Source organism: Macrosteles quadrilineatus, unplaced genomic scaffold (genome assembly GCF_028750875.1).
Source record: "Macrosteles quadrilineatus isolate MER2022 unplaced genomic scaffold, UCM_ALF_1.0 Scaffold_2__2_contigs__length_208266976, whole genome shotgun sequence".
NCBI classification, from domain to species: domain Eukaryota; kingdom Metazoa; phylum Arthropoda; class Insecta; order Hemiptera; family Cicadellidae; genus Macrosteles; species Macrosteles quadrilineatus.
Genome location: NW_026542595.1, coordinates 168,397,222 through 168,421,540, shown reverse-complemented (window position 1 = coordinate 168,421,540; position 24,319 = coordinate 168,397,222). Strand labels below are relative to the sequence as shown.

At 34.4% G+C, this 24,319-nt stretch overlaps 2 protein-coding genes across 2 annotated transcripts; one reads left to right on the top strand and one right to left on the bottom strand.

The window, feature by feature from the left end:
* Positions 1 to 1,093: 1,093 nt before the first annotated feature.
* Positions 1,094 to 10,368, bottom strand: LOC128985124 (organic cation transporter protein-like). The gene is made up of 11 exons (XM_054404505.1): positions 10,298 to 10,368; positions 8,002 to 8,262; positions 7,502 to 7,676; positions 6,602 to 6,705; positions 6,115 to 6,269; positions 4,933 to 5,101; positions 4,378 to 4,513; positions 3,582 to 3,879; positions 2,996 to 3,178; positions 2,531 to 2,715; positions 1,094 to 1,474 (listed from the first exon to the last, which is right to left on the bottom strand). Exons 1-11 carry the CDS (start codon positions 10,366 to 10,368, stop codon positions 1,301 to 1,303), a joined length of 1,911 nt encoding a protein of 636 aa, XP_054260480.1. The 3' UTR covers positions 1,094 to 1,300.
* A 67-nt stretch (positions 10,369 to 10,435) lies between these two features.
* LOC128986154 (DNA repair protein XRCC1) lies at positions 10,436 to 22,374 on the top strand. The gene is made up of 12 exons (XM_054406326.1): positions 10,436 to 10,813; positions 12,216 to 12,410; positions 12,849 to 13,179; positions 13,475 to 13,579; positions 13,967 to 14,107; positions 14,742 to 14,891; positions 15,816 to 16,065; positions 17,553 to 17,666; positions 18,473 to 18,646; positions 20,842 to 21,063; positions 21,375 to 21,444; positions 22,180 to 22,374. Exons 1-12 carry the CDS (start codon positions 10,763 to 10,765, stop codon positions 22,276 to 22,278), a joined length of 1,902 nt encoding a protein of 633 aa, XP_054262301.1. The 5' UTR covers positions 10,436 to 10,762; the 3' UTR covers positions 22,279 to 22,374.
* The last annotated feature ends 1,945 nt before the right edge of the window (positions 22,375 to 24,319 follow it).

Below are 24,319 nucleotides of genomic sequence, written 5' to 3'. Positions count from 1 at the left end.
ATTAATCTCCAAAGGTGATGAATATTTTACTATAATTAATTGTTGCTATGCCTTAGACCTTTAGTCATGTGTGACCTTATAAACCCCAAGAAACGAGCTTCCTCCCTTCCTCAACTACATTGCGCGCCTTACATGGGATGTTTATAGGTCATAATTAATGACAAGTGTGTAATTAGTAACACAAAGTTTATTAATAAACCCACATTGAATTTACAACAGACACACCGGGTCACATGTTGTGGGTTACGGATTCGCATGTGCCAATGAAAGTGGGACTCTGAATTGAAATCGACGGGTGGAACGGAAGGGAGAATGGAGATGTATTACATAATGAGGAATAGAAACATAGTACATGGAGTATGTTGTATCTATGATATTACAAAACTGTATCAACAGCCATATGGCCATATACCATTTAACTGTAGTACTGCAGTAATTCTTATAAGAAAACACTTCAAAATGAAGCAATGATATAAGCAACTGAGTCGTTAATTGTATATAATCAACTGTATACATATTTATTTTCTTGGGATATTGCATGTTTACATAGTTGCCCATTTTAACTGACAAAAAGATACCATAAAATTTAAGGTATCCAGCCTTGACCAGGTCCATGGCCACCTTTAAACCCAGGTCGCGTTCTTCGAAGTGGCAACGTAAGTAGTGTTGTTACAGCTGTTTTGTTTGGATACAGCTAATGGTAAATTGTGTGTTTTTTTAGAATGCGAAAGCTTGGTTACTGGGCTATGAATATATTGACTCCATTTTAAATGCACAGAAACAGATTTTCAATTTATATTGTTTTGGTTTGTTTTGGTTTTCCATTCTATATGTTTTATTTTCAATCTTTTGATACATTTATTTCCACAAATTTAAATTAAAATGACTAATATTAATGAGCTGGCGTCACCTGACTGCCATGTTATCTTATGGGACGTCTGGTGCTAAACAACACTACTTGCAGTTGCAACGTTGCTAGTTCTACCGTGGCCTGGAGTTAAAGGTGGCCGTGCCAGGCCAGGTCCCATGCATGAGAGCGTAATGTGTAAAGGAGTAGAGTTGGTGACCACTGAGTAGAGTAAATAAGCTTAAGTCATTTGGTTGGATATATTTATAAAAAAATATGTTATATTGAAATCATTACGGCCAAGGGAGTAAGTAATTATTTCACTGTCTAATAGAAAAAATATACAATTATTAAAAGTTCAGAATATCTGCAATGAAAGACATCAGCTGTTGTGTGGTATGAAATTATTTTGACAGTGACTCCATAATTTGGAAGATTACAAAAAAAAAAAAACTATGAAAACCTGCAGCAATTTCTGAAAGATACTTTATCAGGTCTTTCCTTCACATCATCTACAGTATTCAAGAATGCCTTTCCTTTGGTTTCTGGCAACAAAAGAATCAGCAATGCTGCAAGAAAGGTAGCTACTCCACATATAGTGCTAGGCAAATGCCACCCGTAGGGTCCCTGAAAAACAAGCAAACTTATTAGATATTTTACTTTGATAGAAAGGCTATAGAGATCCCAGAAACAAAAGAACCCTGGGCCATTTCGAGCCGCGCAGGTTTGAAGGCTATGCCACACCTACCGGTGCGAACCACACGTCATCTTTTTGTTTCTGCGCTGGTTAATTGATTTGTTCTTGGGATGTCTATAGTAGCTGTTACCCGTTGGCTTCTACCTCTACCGACATCAGTTTGTGAGTTATTACTACTTTGAAGGTGTTATTACTACTGAAGGTTATAATGGCCTTTTACATTAATTTCCTGTCTATATCCAATTGCCTAAGTTAATTTTTATGTGACTACTAAAGTTAAACTAAGGGAGAACTGTTTTATTTAACACATTAACTGCCCTTTTACCAGGAGCTTCAAACTACTCTTTCTGGGAAAAAACTGGACACGTTTTTTGCCAAAATACTATTCCCGCTGTATCTTTCTTAAATTTTGAACCATACCCTATAACAGTATTTTTCAATAGTACAGTTTAGTTCTCACTTGACTTTAGGTATCAGATATATTAAAATAGCATTCAGTAGGATAAAAACCTTATGTAAGGCAGTGTTCTGTGATGTATTTAAAATATTTCTTGTGTCCTTTTCCTTAATACTTAACTTACATCATTACTTTTAAATGCTTCTGGCAAATGGGATAATGATTTATTTTGGTTCTCATGACTCTCATAAAGCCCTAAATAGTTGCTGGACTACAGTATCTGTAATGTTTTCACTAAGCTTTCAATGTACACACATAAAAGTGGCTTTTCTCAAATCTCCAGTGTAAGACATTATTTCTACTTGATACCTTTTATTTCCACATTTTGCATGATTGTGAATTTTTACAAGGATAAAAAATTTTTGATTCTCTTCAACCACTGTTACTTTAGCTACATACATCCGTGAAAATGAAGATATATCATTATGTTGTTTATTTCAACTTGTACACTTACCAATTTCTGTTAGTTTGCTTGAAATATAAAAACAATTTTCTTGCCCACTACATTGTATAAGAAGAAATTACAAACCAGTAAATCTACAACGTATGGAGCATACATTGACCCCAGCTGAGACATTGCAAGTGAAACACCGATGGCAGAGTTTCTCACAATTGTTGGAAATAGTTCAGCACAGTAGACTGTAATAAGGCCAAATACAGCAACATTTGTGAACCTTCCTATCATAGCTAAGATTAGAATGGCATACGTATGGCCTGTAAAAAATAGAAACAAAATAAACTTTTAAACAGAGTAATGAGTTATGGTTATTGATTTTTGTTTAAAAATTGTAAGGAATTGCGAGTTGACAAAATGATTGTAAATAATTTATTCTCACTATACGTAGGCCTCTTATTCAACAAAAATATATCTATGGATAAAATCTGACTAAACTTGTTGTGTTTCTTTCTATGACAAAAATATAAACATTAAAATAGAGGATCCTCGCGCCTCATCACTAACTTCGTAAAAATATATAAAGGTATAGGAACTTACTTCTAGGAATAGCAGCGATGATCATTAAAGACAATCCTGATGAAAGGAACAGTAAGGATGAAGCACCTTTGCGGCCCATGCAAAGCATGATGAGAAGGGGAAAAACATACCCTGGTATCCCGACCCAACCAGCGACAAACGTGTACATGTGTTGGTCCAGCTTAAAGTTGTTGGCGTTCAAAGCTGTAAAATCAAGACTATTGTTGAATCAAAAGCATAAGTAATACATTTAAGTACAGCCAGACAAATCTCAAGGTTAATCCTAGAGATGTGGCGGTATTCAAAACACAACAAAACAACTTATAAAGTGGCAGTGTCATAGCAAAGTCTCTTAACCAGGTACGAAGTTATAAGGCACCCCTCCACCCCTAGCCAAGGGCTCTACAAGGGTGTGTTGGCGGAGAGTTTGTTTATTTAATTATAATCCTGAAAATATAATTTAAATCCTAGTGTTAACAGTTTCTACCCTTTATTTGTTAAATCACCCCCTCCCTAAAACTTGGAGTTCAGGGCAAATTTTGGGATTTAGTTTTACTACCATTTTTGTCAATTATAACTACTGTAGTAATAATTTAATTCTGTATACCTAACACATAGTAAACCAAGGATGCCACTATGAAGCTAAAGATAGTAATTGTGATCCTTTTACAAAGCTCAACCGTGGAGAAGAGCAAAAAGATTCCCTTTAAGTCGCTCATCAATTTGTCTGCAATGGAGATGTTGTCCACTTCAACAGCAGAATTTGAACCTTGAACCTTGAACCTTGAGGTTGAACTTTTAACCTCCGAGATGCCTGATCCTGCTGCTTGTCTTACTTGACCACTAAATCCAGGGATAAATTCGTCTATGTCTTGCAAGAGTGAATCCAATCCACTGGTGGCTGGCTGAAAATTTAAACAATTAGAAAATTGAAATGATGTAAAGGATGTAACATAAGAAGGGTTAAGAGCTGTAGTTTTTTTTAGGTTTGTTGTTAATATATCACAGGTGTGTAACTGAAAAAAGAGCTTATCCTGGCAAAAGAAACATAAACACTTTATATACAACACAACACTTAAAATATTTAACTACCTTTTTGCGTTTATGTTTTTTTTATGTCCTAAGGCAGCAAAAGATATAACATATAGTTATAAGAAGTGTTTTCAAACTGGCTAATCACTGTATTGAACTTTCACTGACAGCATTTTCAACCAAGAAAGGTTTGATTCAGGAAGAATGATCATGCAACCTAAAAAAACTAATGTTTAAATTCAACAAGTGTCAGCTGAGACGTAAAAAATTGTAATTTAATTCAATTTATCTTGTACATTTGGTGTATTTTCTATCTGAAACTGTCTGTTGGACCTTTTTTGTAATCATGACACCCCTAGACACTACCGTACCTGGCAAAGGCCAATAGCTTCTTTTAGAGCAACCGGCAAATGATCCTCGTAGTTCTTACTGTATCTTTTTATTACTTTCCAAGCTTTCTCTGATTTCTTGTGGACAAGAAGCCATCTTGGAGATTCGGGTAAATACCTGTCAAAGTTACACAGTCAAAGTACATTAATAGTAAAAAAATTAAATAGTAAACGTCCCATTAAGACACAATAAATAAAATTAAGTTACCGATAATTTAATTTTAAACTGCTGGTACTAGTTGAACTTTATAAAGCACTAATTTGAGCCCAAGATCCAATGACTAGTAAGAAAGTTAATGCTACTACTTCATAACAAATCAATTTTGATTATAAATTTGTTGTGACACATACAAAACAATATACTTTACAAAATATTTAAAATATTCCCATACAAATTTTTTTTAATTATCAATAACATTATCTCAATGCCATTTTATTCTATTGTCTCCTCACTTCAGTAATTTTGGTTGGATCCAGTGAGCCTAAGTCCTAATAGGCTCTTCTACACTGTAACTTTAGTAAGTAAGTAATACAAACCAGAAATGTAAAATAAATATAATCAAAGGAAGAGATATAGCCATCTGAAGGTGCTTCCAGTTTAAAAAGATCATTGAAAGGCCCGGCAGCGTGATGTGGCCGATAGGGTAGCCCATGTTGAACAAGCATCCCAATGTAGCACGATGCTTCTTGCTTACAAATTCTGACACTGAAACAATAACATTTTACAAATCAAAATACAGTTTTATTTATCAATTTATACATCAAAATACTGAAGTGATTGATAATTTTTTTTATCGAGTCTTCTGTTAAAAATTGGTTCATCTATTGTTGGAGTTATAACTGTCTTCTTCTTCTTCTTTCCTTTAAGGATTAGGCAGCTCCAAAGGAAAGAAGAAGAAGAAGAAGAAGACAGTTTTAACTCCAACAATAGATGAACCCATTTTTCATTAAAACTGACTGATTCATCATAGTTCAAAATTTTCAAAAAGAGCAATGACTATTTTTACTTTACACTCAAAGAATGAAATTTTAATCGGCCTTATGGTTTAAATACACTGGCAATCTAATCAATTAGCTTTAACCTCTAGTGAGATCAGTGATGACCCTCACCTATAATAGCCTACTTCACTTCTCATTTCATAGTTAATTATTTTTTATGTAACATTACATAGCATAATGCATTTCAGAAATCTCATATTGATAATATCAGTTTATTTGGAATAACTCTGTAATCAATTATGGATTAGTAGATGGAGAAAATGGTGACCAACAGGTAACAGGTAAAACCCATTCTCTGTTTAGTGTTCTGCAGTTAAATTAATTCTTAAAGATAAAAAATAGTTTTATTTTTTTTATTTTTATTTTTAAAAAAGAGGTTGGCGGCCTCTTTTAACCTTGCATTTGCCCGTCCACATAGACTACAGATCTGTGCGTGGAACGTATCCAGCAAAGCAAGGGGTGAGCTGGTACAGTACAAAGGTGAACTGTACTGATAAAAGTTTGTGACAGTGACCAGGATCCGAACCCACGACATCGCTGCCTTGGGCCCGAAGTACGCGACGCTACCAACTGAGCCACCGACTCACCTAATAACCACATGAATGAAGTTACTTCATTCATAACATATCCACTTGACTTACCATCGTGTGAATAAAAAAAACTGATTCAAACAAGGAAAAAACAAAACATATACAAACAACTAAAGAATACAAATCTTACATAGTGTGAAACCACTTTCATAACACCCTGCACCAGCCACTCCGGCGAAAAATCTGGCAATCAAGAAGATCCAAAATGTATCCGTCAAAGCTGCCCCAACCCCTGATATGAAGTAGATGATACAACAGGCAATGAACACAGGTTTCCTGCCGTACCTGCACTTGTGATACAAAAGAACAAATATCAGTTAAAAATACAAAATACAACAGTTAATAATTCAAAATTAAGTTGTTTTATAGTAGAGCGTAATATAGGTAACAATCCTTATTATGACGCCTTATGATGTTTTAAAATTTGTTCCGTCAATCATCATTTCCTATTATTCTTATAATTAAATTATATAGGTACTTTTGTTTTGTGAAAGAAAAAAGAAATAAATATCTGAACCAGTATGGTTTAAAACTTACATAATGTATGGTTTAGTAGTTAGGATATGGTTGCAAAAATTACTTTGAAAAAATACAGAAAGATCATAGCTTACTCTTACATATCTGCTAGGAATCCAGTGACAAGTCCTCCAATTAATTTTCCAAATGCAATAGAGCCTTGGACATTTGACTTTTGAACTTTCCTGTCACAGACTAAATCCCACTGAAAATATTAACACACATAACATTAGATAAACAATCATAGTACCGGTACTGTATTTTGAAAACAACAAATTGACTGCGTGGAGTGTTATTAGACAGATTGTTACCATAATTAGAAAAAAAGTATAGCTTAACAGCATTTAAATAGGTACCTACCCTCTTTATCTCATGTATCTATAGGTTTGCAAGTAGTTAGGTAAATCAATAAATAATGCTGTTTACTCGTAACTATTATTTTGTAAGTTAATTTCTTCCATTGCTTTGGACTAAGTTATTACCATAGGCCTCTTATAGTGAGCCATAGACCCGGTACAGATTTTTGTTGTTTTGTTTTAAAATCCATCAATCAGTTTAAAATCTGAAAATATGATATCTAATTCATCCAAAAAACGTGGAATTCCTTGAAAATGTTTTATGACTTGTGTCAGTTATTGGAAGTTGGAAGTCTTCTATTATGTGGCCCGTCGATTACTGTAAGACCTTTGACTATTAATACAACTAGTCAATGGTAAGACCATAATTGATAGTAACGTCAATATACTGTAATGGATTTCCTAAAAAGTGAATTCTAAGAGTTTGTGCTGTAAAGCAACTGCCTTTTTTAAAGTATGAAGATGAGAAGTAATTTTAAGATGTCGTTTAACAAACACATTAGGCCTACCTTTACAATATATATTTGACAATTAATACTGTATACTATCTCCATTCATACTTGACTTAAAATACCTACTTTACATGGTCGCCATTTCATCGAAAAGTATAAAGTATAAAGTGGTTCATTAAATATCCATCCTCACCTCACTAACGACAGTTGAGTAGGGGACAACTTCATCATAAGAGAACTGATGGCATTGTCTTTTGTCGGGAAGCAATGTAGTGTTACCAATGAAGGCTAGAGTATGTTGGTATCCCAAATTTACAAATAAAGAATAGTTCCATCCAATCAAATAACAGCTTGGTCCTTCAGTGTTACTGGAACAACAAAAAAACGGTAGCGAGCATTTAGTATATAATTTTGGAACTGGAGCTCCTCCCCCTCCTAATTCATTTCCATGACTAACCATTCCCCCTCCCCCCACAAGTTCATACCCATTTCCCCGTGTTCATAGGGAGCCCCTTAAATAGAAGAGCTCAGGTGATAAACAATGGTTTAACAACTAACATGATAAACTAAAAAATTACCATGAACCAATGTAACTGGAAGATTAGATGTACTGAGCATAACAAACAATTGCGTGTATCCTAGTAAAATATATGAATAGTTTTGAAAATATTTAACAAAAAATAAACTGCTTACTTGACAGCAGAAACACTCTGAATCTGTTCGGCTGTCCAACCAGCCGCCTCAAGCTCTGGAACTGCACACCAGTGTGGCGGTACAAAGGCGTAGAAATTGGAAACTAAAATGTGCCAGGCGTTGAACACCCCTACTACGCTGGTCAGGAAGAAAATTAGGAGAACAAACTTAATGTGTGAGTTGATCTCCTCCAGAGACATCTCCAAGGCAGACATCATCGGAGGGGAGACACGACTAAGCACTGAGACTTGACTTGCTACTCTGAAACAACAAAAAATAATTAGGAACTCAAGAAGTGTACGAGCACAAAACTAAAAATCAACCTCCATTACTAAACAATATTATTGAGATGTTTTGTTAATTGCAATCTTTTGCATCCAATAATCCATTGTAGGTTTGTGTGCATCACTGAAACAAATAACTGTCAACAATCTCAGCTTTTAAGAAAAAGTTTATTATTTTATGGCCTTAGAAAGAGAAAAGCAAAGCCAAAGAAGCATTACCGGTATACTAATTAAAACAAAATTAATAGAATATTTAAATTAAACTTACTGCTTAGGCATTTTGGTACAGAATTACAGAGATGATAAAAACAAATGTGTTGTTTACCAAAACATTATTATAACAAAATGTAAATACAATATTGTAATTGAATGTAATAGCCTAGATGAGAACTGTATTTGTATACAAACATTCAAATGTCAGATATAGATTTATTTCATAACTTAAGTAAATTTTACTTATTGTTCATATGTATTCATAGAACAGATTGTAAAAGTAAACATAGTCAATGGACCATTATCCCTTGTGTTGGTTAGTCTATGTTATTAAGACCTTTAGTACCATATCCGATGATCAATGATATGGCTCAATAAAATTATTTACATTTTTATTGTGGAATGTGTAGGCATAAACAAATTGTCATGGATGCAGAGAAAAACCATTGGAAGGCATAATTTTTATCTATGGTAGCACTATGGGAGTACAGTATTCCATCGATTAAATAAAAAATATACCCACAATAATGTTATTGCATTATATTAATATGGTGTATAGCTTTTAAACAATTTTCCCATAGCATGAATAAAAATAAAACAAACTTGACCAGAGAAAACTATTTGTTGTCCCTATAATACAAAGGTTTAAAAGGTTTGTTCTTGGACTTTTGACATAAATTAAACATCAAATAGCAATTTAAAATCTGATATGAATTGATACAATTTGGATTAAAATAAATTAAACACAATAGTTATTTGTGGATCTAGTGTGGATATAAGTGAAAACAATGAATACAGAACCTTCATGAGAGAAATGTTTACAGCCGCAGCCGAGTGTGGAAAGTTTCTCGAGTGCAGCAAAGGCAAATGCACTCATGTACGTGCTACAGATTATATTTTTCCTACAGTTAGAGTTTTTACTTCAAACACAATCCAAAAGCGTTGAACTAAATGGGATGGGAAACACTCTGCAACAGCTGATCGTAGTCGTAGTATCAAGTATTGCCAACTTATTTTCAAGCACACGGATTACGTGCCTGATAAAAGCACGCTGTTGTTGGAATAATGGAGTGCGGCAAAATGAGTGTAGCAAAAGTAAGTAAATGCAGCAATTAGAAACTTTATGTACAGTACTAAACAGTAATTAGTGCAAGGAAGCCCACTTTGTCAGGTGACTGTAGGAAAATAATCATGAAACATAAAAACAATTTTGCGGATATTAGAAGATTTAGCACGACAGTACTTTTAATATCCATATTCCGTGCACATCTAAAAAGTGTCAGGGGCTCCAGTCCTCCAGGCTGTGCACCAAAAACTACCTATCAAATAATAAATAAATCAAATCCTACCAAGCAAACTAGGAAACTTTATGTCATTTGTCAGGTGTCGCTTTCGGTTCTTCAATAATCTTCGGTTTAGTTTCAGACTTTCGTTTCGTTCGGTTCAATTCAGTTCAGTTCAAATTAAATCAAAATAGCATTTATTCCGCCAAAATATTTACAAATTACATCATGTTAGTTCCATACAGAAATGTTTACAATATTGTTTGGTATTTTAATAATATAAAATTTAATATAAACATAAAAATATAAAAAAAGCTTTTTAAATTAGTGAAATATCTTCCACAAAGAAGGAATACCTCTGTGTGTGGAAGAGAGTCGTCTTATATATATATATATTTATAAATTTTTTAAACTAAGTGATGAAGGTAAAAAAGTTATTTTAGAAAAAAAAATGATTTTGGAATAATAGATATAGAATAATAATAGTTCCATTTCCAGTTGTCTTCCTCCTTGCACCTTCCTTGTCTGTCTTTTTCCTGCTTGTCTGTCTTGTCGCTGGTCTTGGTCTTGTCATTCTCATCAGTCATTCATTACACTAGTCACGTGACTCACGGTATTGCTATATTGCTAATATTGCTATCAAACAAACGTTTTCTCACTTTTAGGGTTATGTTTTTCCTTCAATCTTTAATATTGTGAAATTTAGCCTGCATACAAATCCCCTAAAATTATGTATGCGATTTGAAATATCTTAGTACTAAGTTCTACTTCAAATTGAGTCAAAAGTTGTCATACGATATCTCATTATGTTACTTCATGTTTTATTTACTGTAGGCCTACTTGAATATTTCCCGCCAAGGTCCAGACATAATGTCTGCATTGCATTGCTAAACCTCTGAGAAATATTAGTTTAGGCCTATTAATTCTTTATGTCCTGAGTATTTTCTTGGTGTAAAATTACACACGAATTAATTCACAATCATGCCAATAATATCAATTGAGAGGATAGTGAGTGTCAATAGTGAAGACCCAGTAAGTATCAGACATAGCCTAATTATTCTTACTTGCTTAGGCCTAAGTTACTTAGTAAAGTAATTTTATTAAGCTAATTATAACTTAGGGCAGGCCTCCATATCTGTTGGCACAAACAACCGAATGAAAATATTGCTTATGCGATATATCGTTTGGTTACTTAGGTTAGGTTAACCCTACCTAACTAACCAAACTATATATCGAATAATCGATATAGCCTATCGATCGATATTTTCATTTGGTTGTTGGTGCCAACAGATACGCAAGTCTACCCATGACTTAACACGTTCGTGACGGCACGCCAAATGGCGGGCGTATCCCCAGTGCGGCACGGCCCTCAGCGTCGAACAAACCCGATTGCCGTGTGTGATTGGCTTTCCAATTTTGGTCTGACGTATAGCAAATAACGTGCGAGGATGTCCTGTTTTACAACAAGAGTCGACGTAGTTCGCTAAACACCCACAGATAGCAGCACTGCTTGGAACGTAGCCGGTCCCATTGGAATTGTATTGCCAAATGGAGGGAAAAAGACGGGACAAAAAGTACATTTTTGAGATTGTAAGACGGGGATTTTACGGGGAAATTTACTACCAACCTACACCACAAAAAATACAGTATACTATTGAGCAGTGCTGTGCGAGGTTTCAAGTTTCTAGCTCTAATCCTGGCTTAAAGAAAAAATCATTTCGTACTGCATTGCAGCTTGGGAGCGATCGCACCCACCAGGATGGCATTAGGGTTCCCTATGGGAGCCCGCGAACACGTTAACAAATCTAGGGATTAGGGTTTGTTAGAGATCAGGGGAAAGAAAATTCTCTAAAACCAATGAACTGGCTTATATACTTAGTCTGACACATAAAACTCTAAAAAAAATCATTAGCCCAGTAAAATTACCTTAGCCTTAGATCTATTCTAGAGAATAGACCTAAGTTAAGTTACACGTCAAGATTCAACATTTATTTCGGCCATTAAGTTATTTACAATAGGCTTTGTCTTACATAAAATATTGAACTAAAAATAATATTTCAGTCTTTTCCTGAAAGAATAAAACATATAAAAAAATTCACTGCAAACCAAACAACAGCACTTCTGTCAAAAACTTCACACAGCAAACCATGCAAAATATAATTGTCAAACAAACATACCTTTCAGTAGACGTAGGACGTAACAAACAACTGTCCCTCTTTTAAAAGCCAAACAAAAATTTCAATTTGTTCTGATAATCAGATTGATCTTTAGTGAGTCCTAGTGTTAATGCTACCTACACTATAAATAATATTGTAAGTAAGTTAATTAACCGATCTAGTAAATTGAAAATGAAAATCTTAATTTTCCGTAAAGCATATACATGCAATAGGCATTGTCAATACAATATAAATTAATGAAACATGTTTCATTTCAGGCCAACCCAGCTGATAATCTACTCAAACCGGATAATAAAAGGAAGTGGAAATGCAAGATCGGAGAAAAACAGGCATCCGTTATTTTACAATTAAAAGAAAGTGTTATTATAGAAGCTATAGATGTTGGAAATGAACATTCTGCTTTTGTGGAAGTACTTGTTGGAAGATCAAGTTCTCACAATGAAGACTACAAAGTAAGGAATTTATTTTTAATTCTTATGCCTAATTAATATGGATTAGTTCTTGTGGAGAAATTCTGAAAACAATCTGACTAAGTTTACGGTACATAATTATGTAAGTTATATAGAACTTCTAGAATGGCTTTGTGTGGTCAAAATATAAGTAAGGGCCTAACTAGGCTTTTGAAATATGTCTATATTTCACATAGGTATAAACTTACATAACATTTACACCTACCCGTAGCCTACATTTCATAACAAGTTTTATAAAACAATACCATATTTTTTTTTTAATTCTAGTCAAAGTCACTTGTAGTAGGTAGGTACCTAGCATTACAAATTAATGACAAAATATTTGAGCCAATTTTATGTATGATTTTGATTGGTTTTATTGCTAAAATGATTGGAAAGGGTGAAAATGCAGGAAGAGTAAAACCTACTTACTTTTATCAGGTCTTACTGGTGGCATCATCTCTAATGACACTGCGTGAAGCTAAGGACGGAACCAATGTGAATAGTGTTAGATTCTTCAAAAAAGCAGACTTCACAAAGCCAACTTGTGATGAGAAATGGGACAGAGTTAAGATAGTGTGCACTCAGCCCTTCAACAAACACGTCCAGTATGGATTGGCGTTTGTCACCTTGCACGCTCCGGGGGACCCGGAATCGGGAGACGCTAGTGGGAGTTTGGGACGATTCGCTCTCAAAGAGGACGAAGAGGATTCACCAGCAGTTGGAAGCTGGTTTGCCAAGAGAAAAGATCCTCCAGCTCCGATTCCTCCAGGTCGGTAATAAAATACACTTTAGCCTGGATGATGGGTCTACTCTTGGATTTAGATTGTGTAGGATTATGTTCTCATTGTTATAAACGTCTAAATACTCTTAGTTAATATCAAGTATTAAAGACCAAAGTTCACATATTTGTTCCTTGTATTTATTCATTTATTTAACTTTAAGAATTTTAAAATCGTACCAGAGCTCATATGTCATACGAGAAATCAATATGAAAAAACAGTAAAAAAGCCCCTGTTTAATACTAGTCTATGAAAAATATTGCATTAATCCGATATTGCCATCAGGTGCGGCAGCTGCTGCCAGAGATGCTTCTTCACCAGCCACCATTGCACGAGGGACAAATCACAAACCCACACAGAGGAAACCTAAGACCAACACTCCGAAAAATGGTGAACATAAAAAAATAGATTGAAGTCTTACATGAAAGCTAATATTGAGGGCCATCCCTGTAATATTTGATATTGTATACAGATATTAAATATATTGTAAAAAAATATTGTGTGCATGTAGTTAATTTTTTGATGTTGTGTTGACTGAAGTAAAACTTTTCAGGTAAAGCATCAACATGTTAAATGTTCAAATGTTAAAACATCTAACCCTTACCTCTGTTTTCAATTTTTTAATTTAAAAAGTAGGTATAGTTTCAAGTGAAATGATTGCCTATTTCATTAAACTAACAATAGCTTAAAATAATAACTACTAAGGTTTTCATTTTTGTTTACCCTTTTTGTAAACCCTTAAATTTAAATTAATATATTATTGTTTTTTGTTACCAGGAGTGTTAAAACCAGACAAGGTAGAAAGTAAGAAAACACCTAAAAGAGATCCAGACAAAGATGAAAGTAAGAATTTGACCCCAAAAAGAGATCCAGCTAAAATTACAAAACCACTACAGCAACTTCAAATGACCCTTCCAGGTATGAAAATTACTTAAGTAATCTTACAAGGTTGAAGACAATCACTTATTTACCTATAACTTATTTATTGGGTGGATATTGCCTTTGAAATTGATACAACCAGACATTCCATCCCCATCATGTTAAAGCTGTCGCCATTGTTTTAATGAAAAAATTGAAAACCGTAATAGTTGGTGTGAGCCACCGACAGCTTGTGCTGATTTAAATTACTAATTTCCATGAAGTACTAATTTCCTACAAATACATACACTTTTTTACCAAGTCAAACTAATGGAAATACTTATAATGAGCTATAACAACTGTTATGACCCATCAATTTGGTCAACAACAAGAAAAAAGGTAGAAAATAGAATTTTAGAAATTAGCGCATTCTGTGACTAGCTCACACAAACTATTTTATTTTTTAACCAAAAATTCGAGACAGCTGTTTGTTATAGATGAGATGTCTACTTCAGTATCCAATAGTCAGTAATACAGTCTACGATTCTCCTGGAGTTCCCGTTTTCAATTGTAACTTGACAACTTTACTTATGTAACTTATAATACAATTTCATTTGTCAACTTTACTTATGTAACTTATAATACAATTTCATTTGTATCTTTGCTACTGGTTCACATAGTTTTGCTTTAACAGATGATGAAGACTCGCCAGCAGACGACACAGATGCGGATTCCACCTACTCTCCAACCAAAGACAGAGTGTCGGTTTTAACTGATGACGAGGTTATCCCAGATGATTCAGATGATGAGAGACCAACAAAGAGGCCAAAGAGGACTAAGAAAGGTACAGTTCTTTATAAAACTTAATTTGACAACATTTTTACAAGGTTAAATAGGCTAGTTAAAAAATACCGTCTACCTCAGATGTTTGTGACACAATTAAACCACCAACTGTAAACCACAGGCTGTTTTATATATTTGTCTCATGATCTAGCATGATGTTTTACTTCTTTTTTTTCAAAATAAATTTATCTTGTGGGTAGTACCAAGGCCACACTAAAAAAACAGGCCGTAATGCTCGCCAAGCATGACGTCACGATAGAAGACGGCTATGACGTATAAGTACTTATTTGTTTATTTTCCAAAGAAAGATTAAAACAAGCAGCTGATCACAAAAGGCAAAATTACATCATTGCCGTCTTCTATCGTGACGTCATGCTGGACGAGCATTACGGCCTGTTTTTTTAGTGTGGCATTGGTAGTACCTACAGCAAAAATACTGCTCGCTTTAAATATATGTGTATACTGTATATAGTTAGTTTCTCTATACTTTTGCAAATAAACAGTTCCAGCTATTTATCCACTTTATACTAGGGGCCACCATAGTCTGCAGTTGGCGGCAGCCAATAGCAAGACTGGACTAGCGCAACATTGCAACATCGCCCGTTCACTAATTTTTGACACTTATAACAGTATTTTCAAATCAGCTGGTATTATTAGATTTGGCAACAACGCAAGGTTCTCATTGGCTCCTTCAAAGTCACATGGTAAAATAGGCTCCTCCCTCAACTGCAGACTCGCGTGGAACATACTGTAATTATTTTAAGATTGTCCCAATTAGAATGAGACCTCTAAATTCTATTGGTAGACCTAATTATTACAAAGAAGCTAGAAAAATACAAAGTTCAAAGATTATTTCCCAAACAAGCTAAACATGTTTCAAGAGTGAATCGACTTTAAAAGTGTAAAATATTTCTTGACTTTTCAGATGATTCTACAATTGGGTCCAAACACAGAAATACCTTCAATGGACAAACACCAAAACTAAAAGTGAATGATTCAGGCGGCTCTAAGACTAAAGTGCCAAAAGAAACCAGACCTTTCAATCGTCTTTTTGATGGCGTTACCATTGTCATCAGCGGATATCAAAATCCATTGAGAGGGGAACTGAGATCCAAGGCTTGTGCTATGGGAGCCAAATATAAGGCGGATTGGGATAACCAATGCACCCACCTTATGTAAGTGGTTAAGATAAGTTTTTTTTTTACAATTTCATTACTAGTAGTAATGAAAATTATTGATTAGCTTCAGTGAATCAAAATACAGTAGACTCCCTCTAGTTCGGCTTCGGTTGGATCGGCCGCCGGATGGTCCGGCCCGGTCTCAGGGGGACAAGTCATATCGTCACGGGCGAATGACCTTCGACAGGATTCAACTTAAATTTTTAGTTTCCGGCCATAGAAGTAAACAATTCATGTCAGTTTAGTTGACGGGTGCTTCTATGGGTGAATTTTGCATATTACCTATGTAACAACTATGTTACATAACCTCAAAAATACCAAGAGCATTTTATAGTTTAATTCCTAGTTTTTCTTCAGTCTAATGTGTTGAAATGCAATGTATAATTAGATATTTCGGACCATTTTTTATGCGGTAGGTTCCCCCATTATTGTTTTTGAAACACCACGGTTTATTTGACAAAAATAAATTGAAGCAGAACAAAGAAATAGCATCGTTAGCTTCAAGGTCAAGCTATCCGCTTGCACTGACAATCATCTGCTCTTTACACAACTGTCTGCTGTGCGCTTGCTATCTCACAACAGTTTGTGATTGGGTGATTAGTAACCATGGCAACTTGTTGAATGTGTGGATCAAGAGAAACCAAAGAAAGAAGAAGAAAGTATAAGGGGTGTTTTATGTCATCCATTGTTATCTTTATCCTATTTTACGACTGTCCTTATTATCTTTAAGACTAAGTACTATGATTTTATGCTGTTTTATGAGTTATCTAATGTTTTATTGACATTTTTATGTTCTGAAACAACATGTAGTAGTAGCCTATGCTGACTATGATAGCAGTAGCTTGCAGTACAGTACTAGACTTCATATTGTTCTGTTCTTCACGTGATTTATTGCTGTACGTACAGAGTTGTATAATTTATGTTTTGCTTGAGTAAGCAAACGTGATTTTAAACGTTACAGTTTTTATTACTGAACCAAGGTTAATGACTTAACATATCATGATTGCGCAATACTATTATTTGTATTTTGATTATGTAAAATGCACTACATCCGGTTAGTCCGGCCATTTTGTAGTCCGGCCAGTGGTCCAGTCCCGTGGTGGCCGAACTAGAGGGAGTCTACTGTAGGGAACAATTTCCACTAACTTTTATATATTTGGGTCTTTATGTATTTTAAATGGTCAACTAAACAAATTTAATATTGCTATTCATTATTTTTAGTTTAATTTTTATTCAAGAATAGCGGTAAATTTTTTTTACAAATATATGCAACATGTTAACACTAAGGAAAGATCGCTTGTTCAAAGTAGATTTTGTGACTACATTTTGTACCCTGACAGGAAAACATCTAGATTAAATAGGCCTATTTTATATGATTCTAAATATGAGTAAGTACTTACTGGTTAACTATTTGATTTATTAAAGTTGATGTTTTATTTAGGTAATATATTACATATTGCTTAATATTTTTGCTTTGATTTTAGTTGTGCTTTTGTAAATACACCCAAATTCAACCAGGTTAAAGGAAGAGGAAAAATCGTCAAGAAAGAGTGGGTAGAACATTGTCACAGTCAACACAAGCGACTGCCTTGGCGGAGGTAAGATCTAAACTGTCGTATTTGTTGAAAAAAGTCATTAACATGTAGTACCGAATAGTTTATGGAAACGTGTAAAAACCACACTCCCTCATTCGCTCACCTGAGGTGAACGTTAGTGATGAGCCCTTGAAGAAACAACAACCTCGAGGTACCTCGTCCTCTTCTCAATCGGGGCTATTTTTTTTTTTATTAAAAAGGTCCTTTTTAAAGGCCTAAGCAGTGCCTGATGAAGACAGGACAAAATCAGAGAAACAATGGCGGGATAATGGGACTGGTTATCAGGAAACTTAGTAAGCAATGGTTACCAAATATCTCAATGACTCAATGATAGAAAATAAATCATTGCATAGTTAGCCATTTTTGAGAAATCTTTAAGAAAATTTGTGTTTTAATGGATAGCAAAGGTAAAACGCTGAACAACACCCAAGTTTTTGTTTTTTTTACATTGTAGATGAAGAGGGCACAGATATTAATTTTTTTAAATTTTATTTCGGTTAAAATAAGGACATAAAGAAAAAACCAAACTAGAACTTCTACCTTGACAGGACAAGGAAAATATATTATATAAACTTATAAATTAGGCTAGTAAAAAAAAGTATAAAACTGCATTGTTTTATTTTCATGATTAAAGAGTTATTAAAAAATCTGATTTATACAATTGTAGGACAATCTAAAGCATGTTTCGTACAATAGGCCTAATTCAAATTCCAACCCATTTATTTAAGATCAAACCAAAACTGTTTTAATCATACAGTAGTTAGTTTTTTTACAAACTGCAACACACTCACTGTGGTTGAATTTTCCAGGTTTGCTCTTGACAGAAATGACGCTGGTAGTTCAAGCGAGGAGGAGGTTTGGGAAGTGGGGTCAGTGGCTACAACCAGCAGTACCACTACGACAGGCAGTAGTGTGAATGCAAGTGTTGCCAACAGGCGTGATAGCTCTGGCTCTGGATCTGATACTGAGGAAGAAATTGAAAGGTGTGTAACTACTGTTAAATGTTGACATGGCTATAGCCATAGATAAAACATACTCCCTTAGTAGATTTCCCATCCCTAAGGACAAGTTTTACCGTTAGTTCTGCCCCGTGCACCAAAGAGATTGTGTTTTGTTTACAATTCGTTTCTTGTTATTTCAAACACAATAGCCCCGTTTAACCAAATAAAACGATGAAATCATAAACAATAATTTTTCCTAGTTATATAACCAAATAGTACAAAGAAAAAAATCAATAAATTAACTCTAAAATAATGGAAACAAAATTTCATCAACACTAGCCACCAGTGTCGCCGGACATGAACTAGACACAAAAAACAAGCTTCAAATTTACAATGGGATGGGAAGTCTACTTGTGTTGGTTAGTCTATGCTATAACTGGTGCAATGTGATACAGCAAATTAGTTTGCTGAACCGTTGATTTTAGATTCTATGAGTGGAACCTCGATTATCTTGGTTAATGGAGGGGAAAAAGAGACCACGGTTAACTGAAAGCCACAATCCGTCCATGTATATAAGGTCCATGTACCGCCTGTATACATGGACATTAATATTACATCATCAAAATACAATAAGTAGGCTATTGTGCAATCATTATAATCTTCAAGATAATAACAACAGTCACAATACAATGACATAACAAATAGCTTATTCTTTCTCTTTGTTCATTTATTATTTCCTGGGTCTCTTTATCCACACATTCAACAAGTTGCCAGTGTTACCGATCCCACAGGCTACTAAAGTTGCCATGGTTCTAATCACCCAATTACAAACTATTGTGACCAATTACAAACTAAGCGTACAGCAGTCAGATGTGTAATGAGCAGACGATTGTCAGTGCAAGCAGATAGCTTTACCCCTTGAAGCTATCAATTGAGGGGTAGCGGATTTTTATCCCCCTGGAATTTTACCCCCTGGGCAAACGTGACGTCACAAACCAGGGGGTAAAATTCCGGCCGCGAACTTTTGAGTTTCGCGACATCAGCTCGATGGATTAAACGCGGAATTAAACATATATTTTCACGGTTGTGAGTTTAATCAGAACACATAAAATTATAAAAACCTAGAATGTACGGCCCGGATTTTTACCCCCGGAATTTTACCCCCGGAATTTTACCCCCTGGCCAGATATAAATTAGTGAGAATGATTAATTATTGTCATTCAGTTTTAATTTAATGGTAAACATTTTATTATTAAGTAGCCTATCTTAATTTATATGTAACATTAACTAATCGAACAGGGTTTTAATATTAATTTTGAGATTCGAGTGTCAGGATTCGATCTTTGAAGCCAACTGTTGGTTAATATGATCAAAATAAAACAGCGAAATCTGTTTACTTAGTTGAGATTACAAAATAAATAAATAAAGATAGGCTACTAAATAATGAAATGTTTACAATTAATTAAAAACAGAAATAAGAAAATCAATCATCCAATTTCTAAAATCAGCCAGGGGGTAAAATTCCGGGGGGTAAAATTCCGGGGGTAAAATTCCGGGGGTAAAAATCCGGCCCGTACATCTTCAGTTGCCTAGAAGCGCTAGTTATATGGACGGGGGTAAAATTCCGGTTTTTATCGCTAATCTAATTAATCACGCTCTGACTATTTTCATTAGACTTCCAAATCCGCGGGGGTAAAATTCCGGCCGCGAACAAACTTTTGGCCACTCAGGTTACTACGTCATAGTGACGTCAGCTTTGCCCAGGGGGTAAAATTCCAGGGGGATAAAATTCCGGCGACCCTCAATTGATATTTCTTTCTTTTGTTTCCATTTTATTTTTGTCAATTAAACATTGATAATTCAAAAACAATAATGTGGGAGCCTACTGCATATAAATAATGGGCATAAATTAATTTCGTATACAATGAATGCATTTCAATTAGGGTAAAAAAAACAAAATTTATAACATTTTCTTGGTATTTTTCTTGGACAATGAGGTTATGTAACATATTTTTATAGGAATCTATTGACCACGGTTGATCCACCCCCAGTTAATTGAGGTTCTAATGTATTTGTAAACTTCCACTTGTCCTCAAGTATTACAACCATGGATTGAAATTTACATTGGTATAGAGAAATGTTAACATCAATTAAAAAGTAAACAATAGTAAACATTTCAGCATATTTACAATGTCTGAACAAACGTATTCTCACCCTAATCCTATTTATCTTTCTAGAGTGCGAGCAAGGCAAGCTCAAGCGAAGACCAAACCAGCTGATAAACCTGATGATCCGTTTTCTGCCGACACAGATGTTGAGAGCGACTCTGAGAGCCAAACAAAACATCTACCTTTGCCAACCTTGCCTACGATCTTCTCAGACATCACATTTCATTTGGGCTGTGATATTGACCAAGAGGAGAGGAGGAAACTTCATAGATACATCGTCGCATATAAAGGGTAATGCAGTAATGCCATAGCCAAAAACCTACTGATTGTGCAATGACAGTTCTTATGTGAGCTAAGTCTTGTAACTCACTTGTATAACCCTCACACGGACCAGTCTGAAGGAGTTTGACAAAGCCACATTTCATGGAAAACATTGTAGTCTCCTATAAGTGACTTGAACCGTAAGATGAATTTTGAATTAATTATGACATTTTCACCTAACTAAAGGAATGAGTTCAAGTTTAGTTGGGTAATGATAACTGTCCAAATCCAAACTTGATAAAAGTGTTTGTATGTAAACAAGATCCCTTTTAATTTTGCAGGAGTGTGGTTGACGAGATGGAAGGCAGCGTTGAATACGTCATCACTAGATCAGCAGACATAGCTGCAGAGGTGAGATGGAATTTACTTAAAACTCTTAATGTGTAGAAATTAAAAAGACCTATTTTTGTAGTAAATTAAGAGTGTAGTAAAATTGGCTATTTCTTTTAGACCAGTAAAAGTCATCTTGCATGTTGAAAAAGCTATTAAATTTTTAAAATGAGACCTGCTATATTATGCTCTTGGCCACAACATTCTTAATACAAGCAAACGAGTAATATGAACATTTTACATTTAGGCTTCAGCTCTTCAGAAAAAAGTACTCAACACATTTGCTGTTGTTGCGTAGTGGCCAATGCTTGGACAAGGGTGCAAAAGTGTTTGATTTCAGTTTCATCCAATGGTAACGGCACAGTATAGCATATAGCATATAATGCATTCCAGTTGTTGTAGACATAGTTTGACAAGAAACAGACAGATAGCCAGTACTGATCAAAATTACAAACAGGCCGAATGCAAGGGCTAAGGACCTGGATACACCATAAAAAATACAGCAAAAACACAAATGAAGCTAGCCATACACATGTACAATGTATAACCTCAAAATGAGACCAAACCCCATATTTTAATATCAGAAACTTAACTAACAAAATTACATACGAAATGTGTGAATGAAACACCACACTAACTAAAAATACCAAAGTAAGCCTGCTCTTAAACAAATCCCTTACAAATTGTATTATTTACACTTGCCCTATTGTTTTACACAATTATTTAAATCTGAATGATTCAATGTCTATTCCTCAGGTCGGTGAAGAGTTCGGAGTCAGCTGTGTATCGCCTGATTGGGTCTGGGAGTGTAGTGACACTGGAAGATTTATTCCTGTCAACCAGTTTATTTTATAGTACAAATCTTTCACACTTTCTTAAGGTCACGTTTGTTACTACATTATACCACCATTGTTTTAGTTTTAAAATATAACTTATTGTATAACCTTTTTATTTTGTCTACCTTTTTTACCTGTACCATATAGTTATTGTAGGAATAGCTTTATATCTTCTACTTTGTTAGAACATATCCAGTGAAAGGTGATAGGTAAACATTTTGTTCAGGTTATCCAGGAGGTAAACTGAGTTTCTGTAAAAAAGTAGTAGGTATACATTTGTTCTATAAATAAACGCCTTGGTCGTCAGCAGTTTTAAGCTTTTGATCTGGGGTTAGATATTTTGGCTAGTATGCCATTGTACACACCTTTCGTCAGGGACATAATTATCCACTGTAGCTTGGTTGATTACACATAAACACACACAATTATGAGGACATAACTTTGAAATAGTAATAGGCCTATCAACTGCGGAAACCGGCATATCTTTGTCACGGGCAGGGACAGAGTCAGAGATAATGACAGACTAGCTGAAACAAGTAACATCAGATCAACATTTGAAACTGCTAACCAAGGTACTCAACTCATTACTTTATGTTTGAGTTCTCAGAATGAGCCAGATCTGCATGAGAATTTTGGCTGTAACTTTTGTTGACTTCTTTTTTTAAAAGAAAGATAATAAAAATAATTGCTCTTAATTTGACACAATACAGACTTAATTCACCAAAAAATTTTACACCTGTTACAACTCTCTGTATGAAATAGAGGTGGGTGTTATTTAACGTAATAGGATAGTAGGATAATAATACTATACGAGTAATGTCCAGTGGTCGAAACTCGACCAAAAATATGTAATGTACTCACTTATGTTAATGTTTCACCCCACACTGTAAATAAAACATATGATTGGAGTTTCTCCCGTTTGTTTTGATATTCTGTTTATATTTCGTTGTTATTTCGTCACCAGCATGGCAACGCATAAGATCCATGTAATTTTTTTTAAATTTTTAAACTCATTTTTTGCGCTTATATTTGAGCCTATTTAAATTTATAAAGGGATTCTGCACACCTACAGGAAAATAGCTTTCTAACGGTTGTATGCGTAGATTTTCCCTACGATGCACACGAGCTGAGAAAAAAGGTTTTAAAGAAACATGCTTGCCTATTAATATATAGATAGATTAATAAATACATAGATTACTAACTGAAGTGTCACCATGGTAAAACATTATTGAGAGAGAATACCCTATTATTTTGGTAATGTCATCTGATCTGTTAGAACAAGCTAGTGATTTAACGCTTATCACACATATCAATTAGTAAATAGTGAGCATCGCAAAATAATACAAAACTAGTTAATAATTTACTGAGAATCATATTATTTTTGTACCGTCCTTGGGCGAGCAAGTGAAATAATGCTGACTGTCATCCTATTAATTAGCGAGCCTAATATAATAGATGTATAATGGACGAGATTTTTTTTATTTAAGGCTATTAGTAAATAGTAATGATAAATCTTTGTAGTTACGGGCTAAGCTTCCTATGGTTTTGTAAAATTGAATGTTCCTAATTTATTAAGGATATGTAGAAAATCTTAAGACAGTTAATAATTAGTATTCCATTTTCATTATCATGGCAAATAGCTAAAAATATAACAATAATCAGCGTGTAATAAGAGTCGTAAATGGAAGTAAAAAAAAGAAAATAAAACCCTAGAATTGTGGGAACCCGACCGGCTGAATAATACTGGAAGGAGAAGTAATAGGTGACAAAAATAATAGTATTATTATTATTTTGTACCGTCCTAGGGCGAGCAAGTGAAATAATGCTGACTGTCATCCTATTAATTAGCGAGCCTAATATAATAGATGTATAATGGACGAGATTTTTTTTATTTAAGGCTATTATTAAATAGTAATGATAAATCGTTGTAGTTACGGACTAAGCTTCCTATGGTTTTGTAAAATTGAATGTTCCTAATTTATTAAGGATATGTAGAAAATCTTAAGACAGTTAATAATTAGTATTCCATTTTCATTATCATGGCGAATAGCTAAAAATAT

Excerpts from the sequence above, each read along its gene's own strand:
- LOC128986154 (XM_054406326.1), top strand. The coding sequence starts at position 10,763 with ATGCCAATAATATCAATTGAGAGGATAGTGAGTGTCAATAGTGAAGAC. Across the intron at positions 17,667-18,472 it reads AAGCGACTGCCTTGGCGGAG|GTTTGCTCTTGACAGAAATG; the intron begins GTAAGATCTAAA and ends TGAATTTTCCAG. Across the intron at positions 21,064-21,374 it reads TACATCGTCGCATATAAAGG|GAGTGTGGTTGACGAGATGG; the intron begins GTAATGCAGTAA and ends TTAATTTTGCAG.
- LOC128985124 (XM_054404505.1), bottom strand. The coding sequence starts at position 10,368 with ATGACTGATGAGAATGACAAGACCAAGACCAGCGACAAGACAGACAAG. Across the intron at positions 3,179-3,581 it reads CTTGGTTTACTATGTGTTAG|CTTTGAACGCCAACAACTTT; the intron begins GTATACAGAATT and ends TTGATTTTACAG. Across the intron at positions 2,716-2,995 it reads CATCGCTGCTATTCCTAGAA|GCCATACGTATGCCATTCTA; the intron begins GTAAGTTCCTAT and ends TATTTTTTACAG.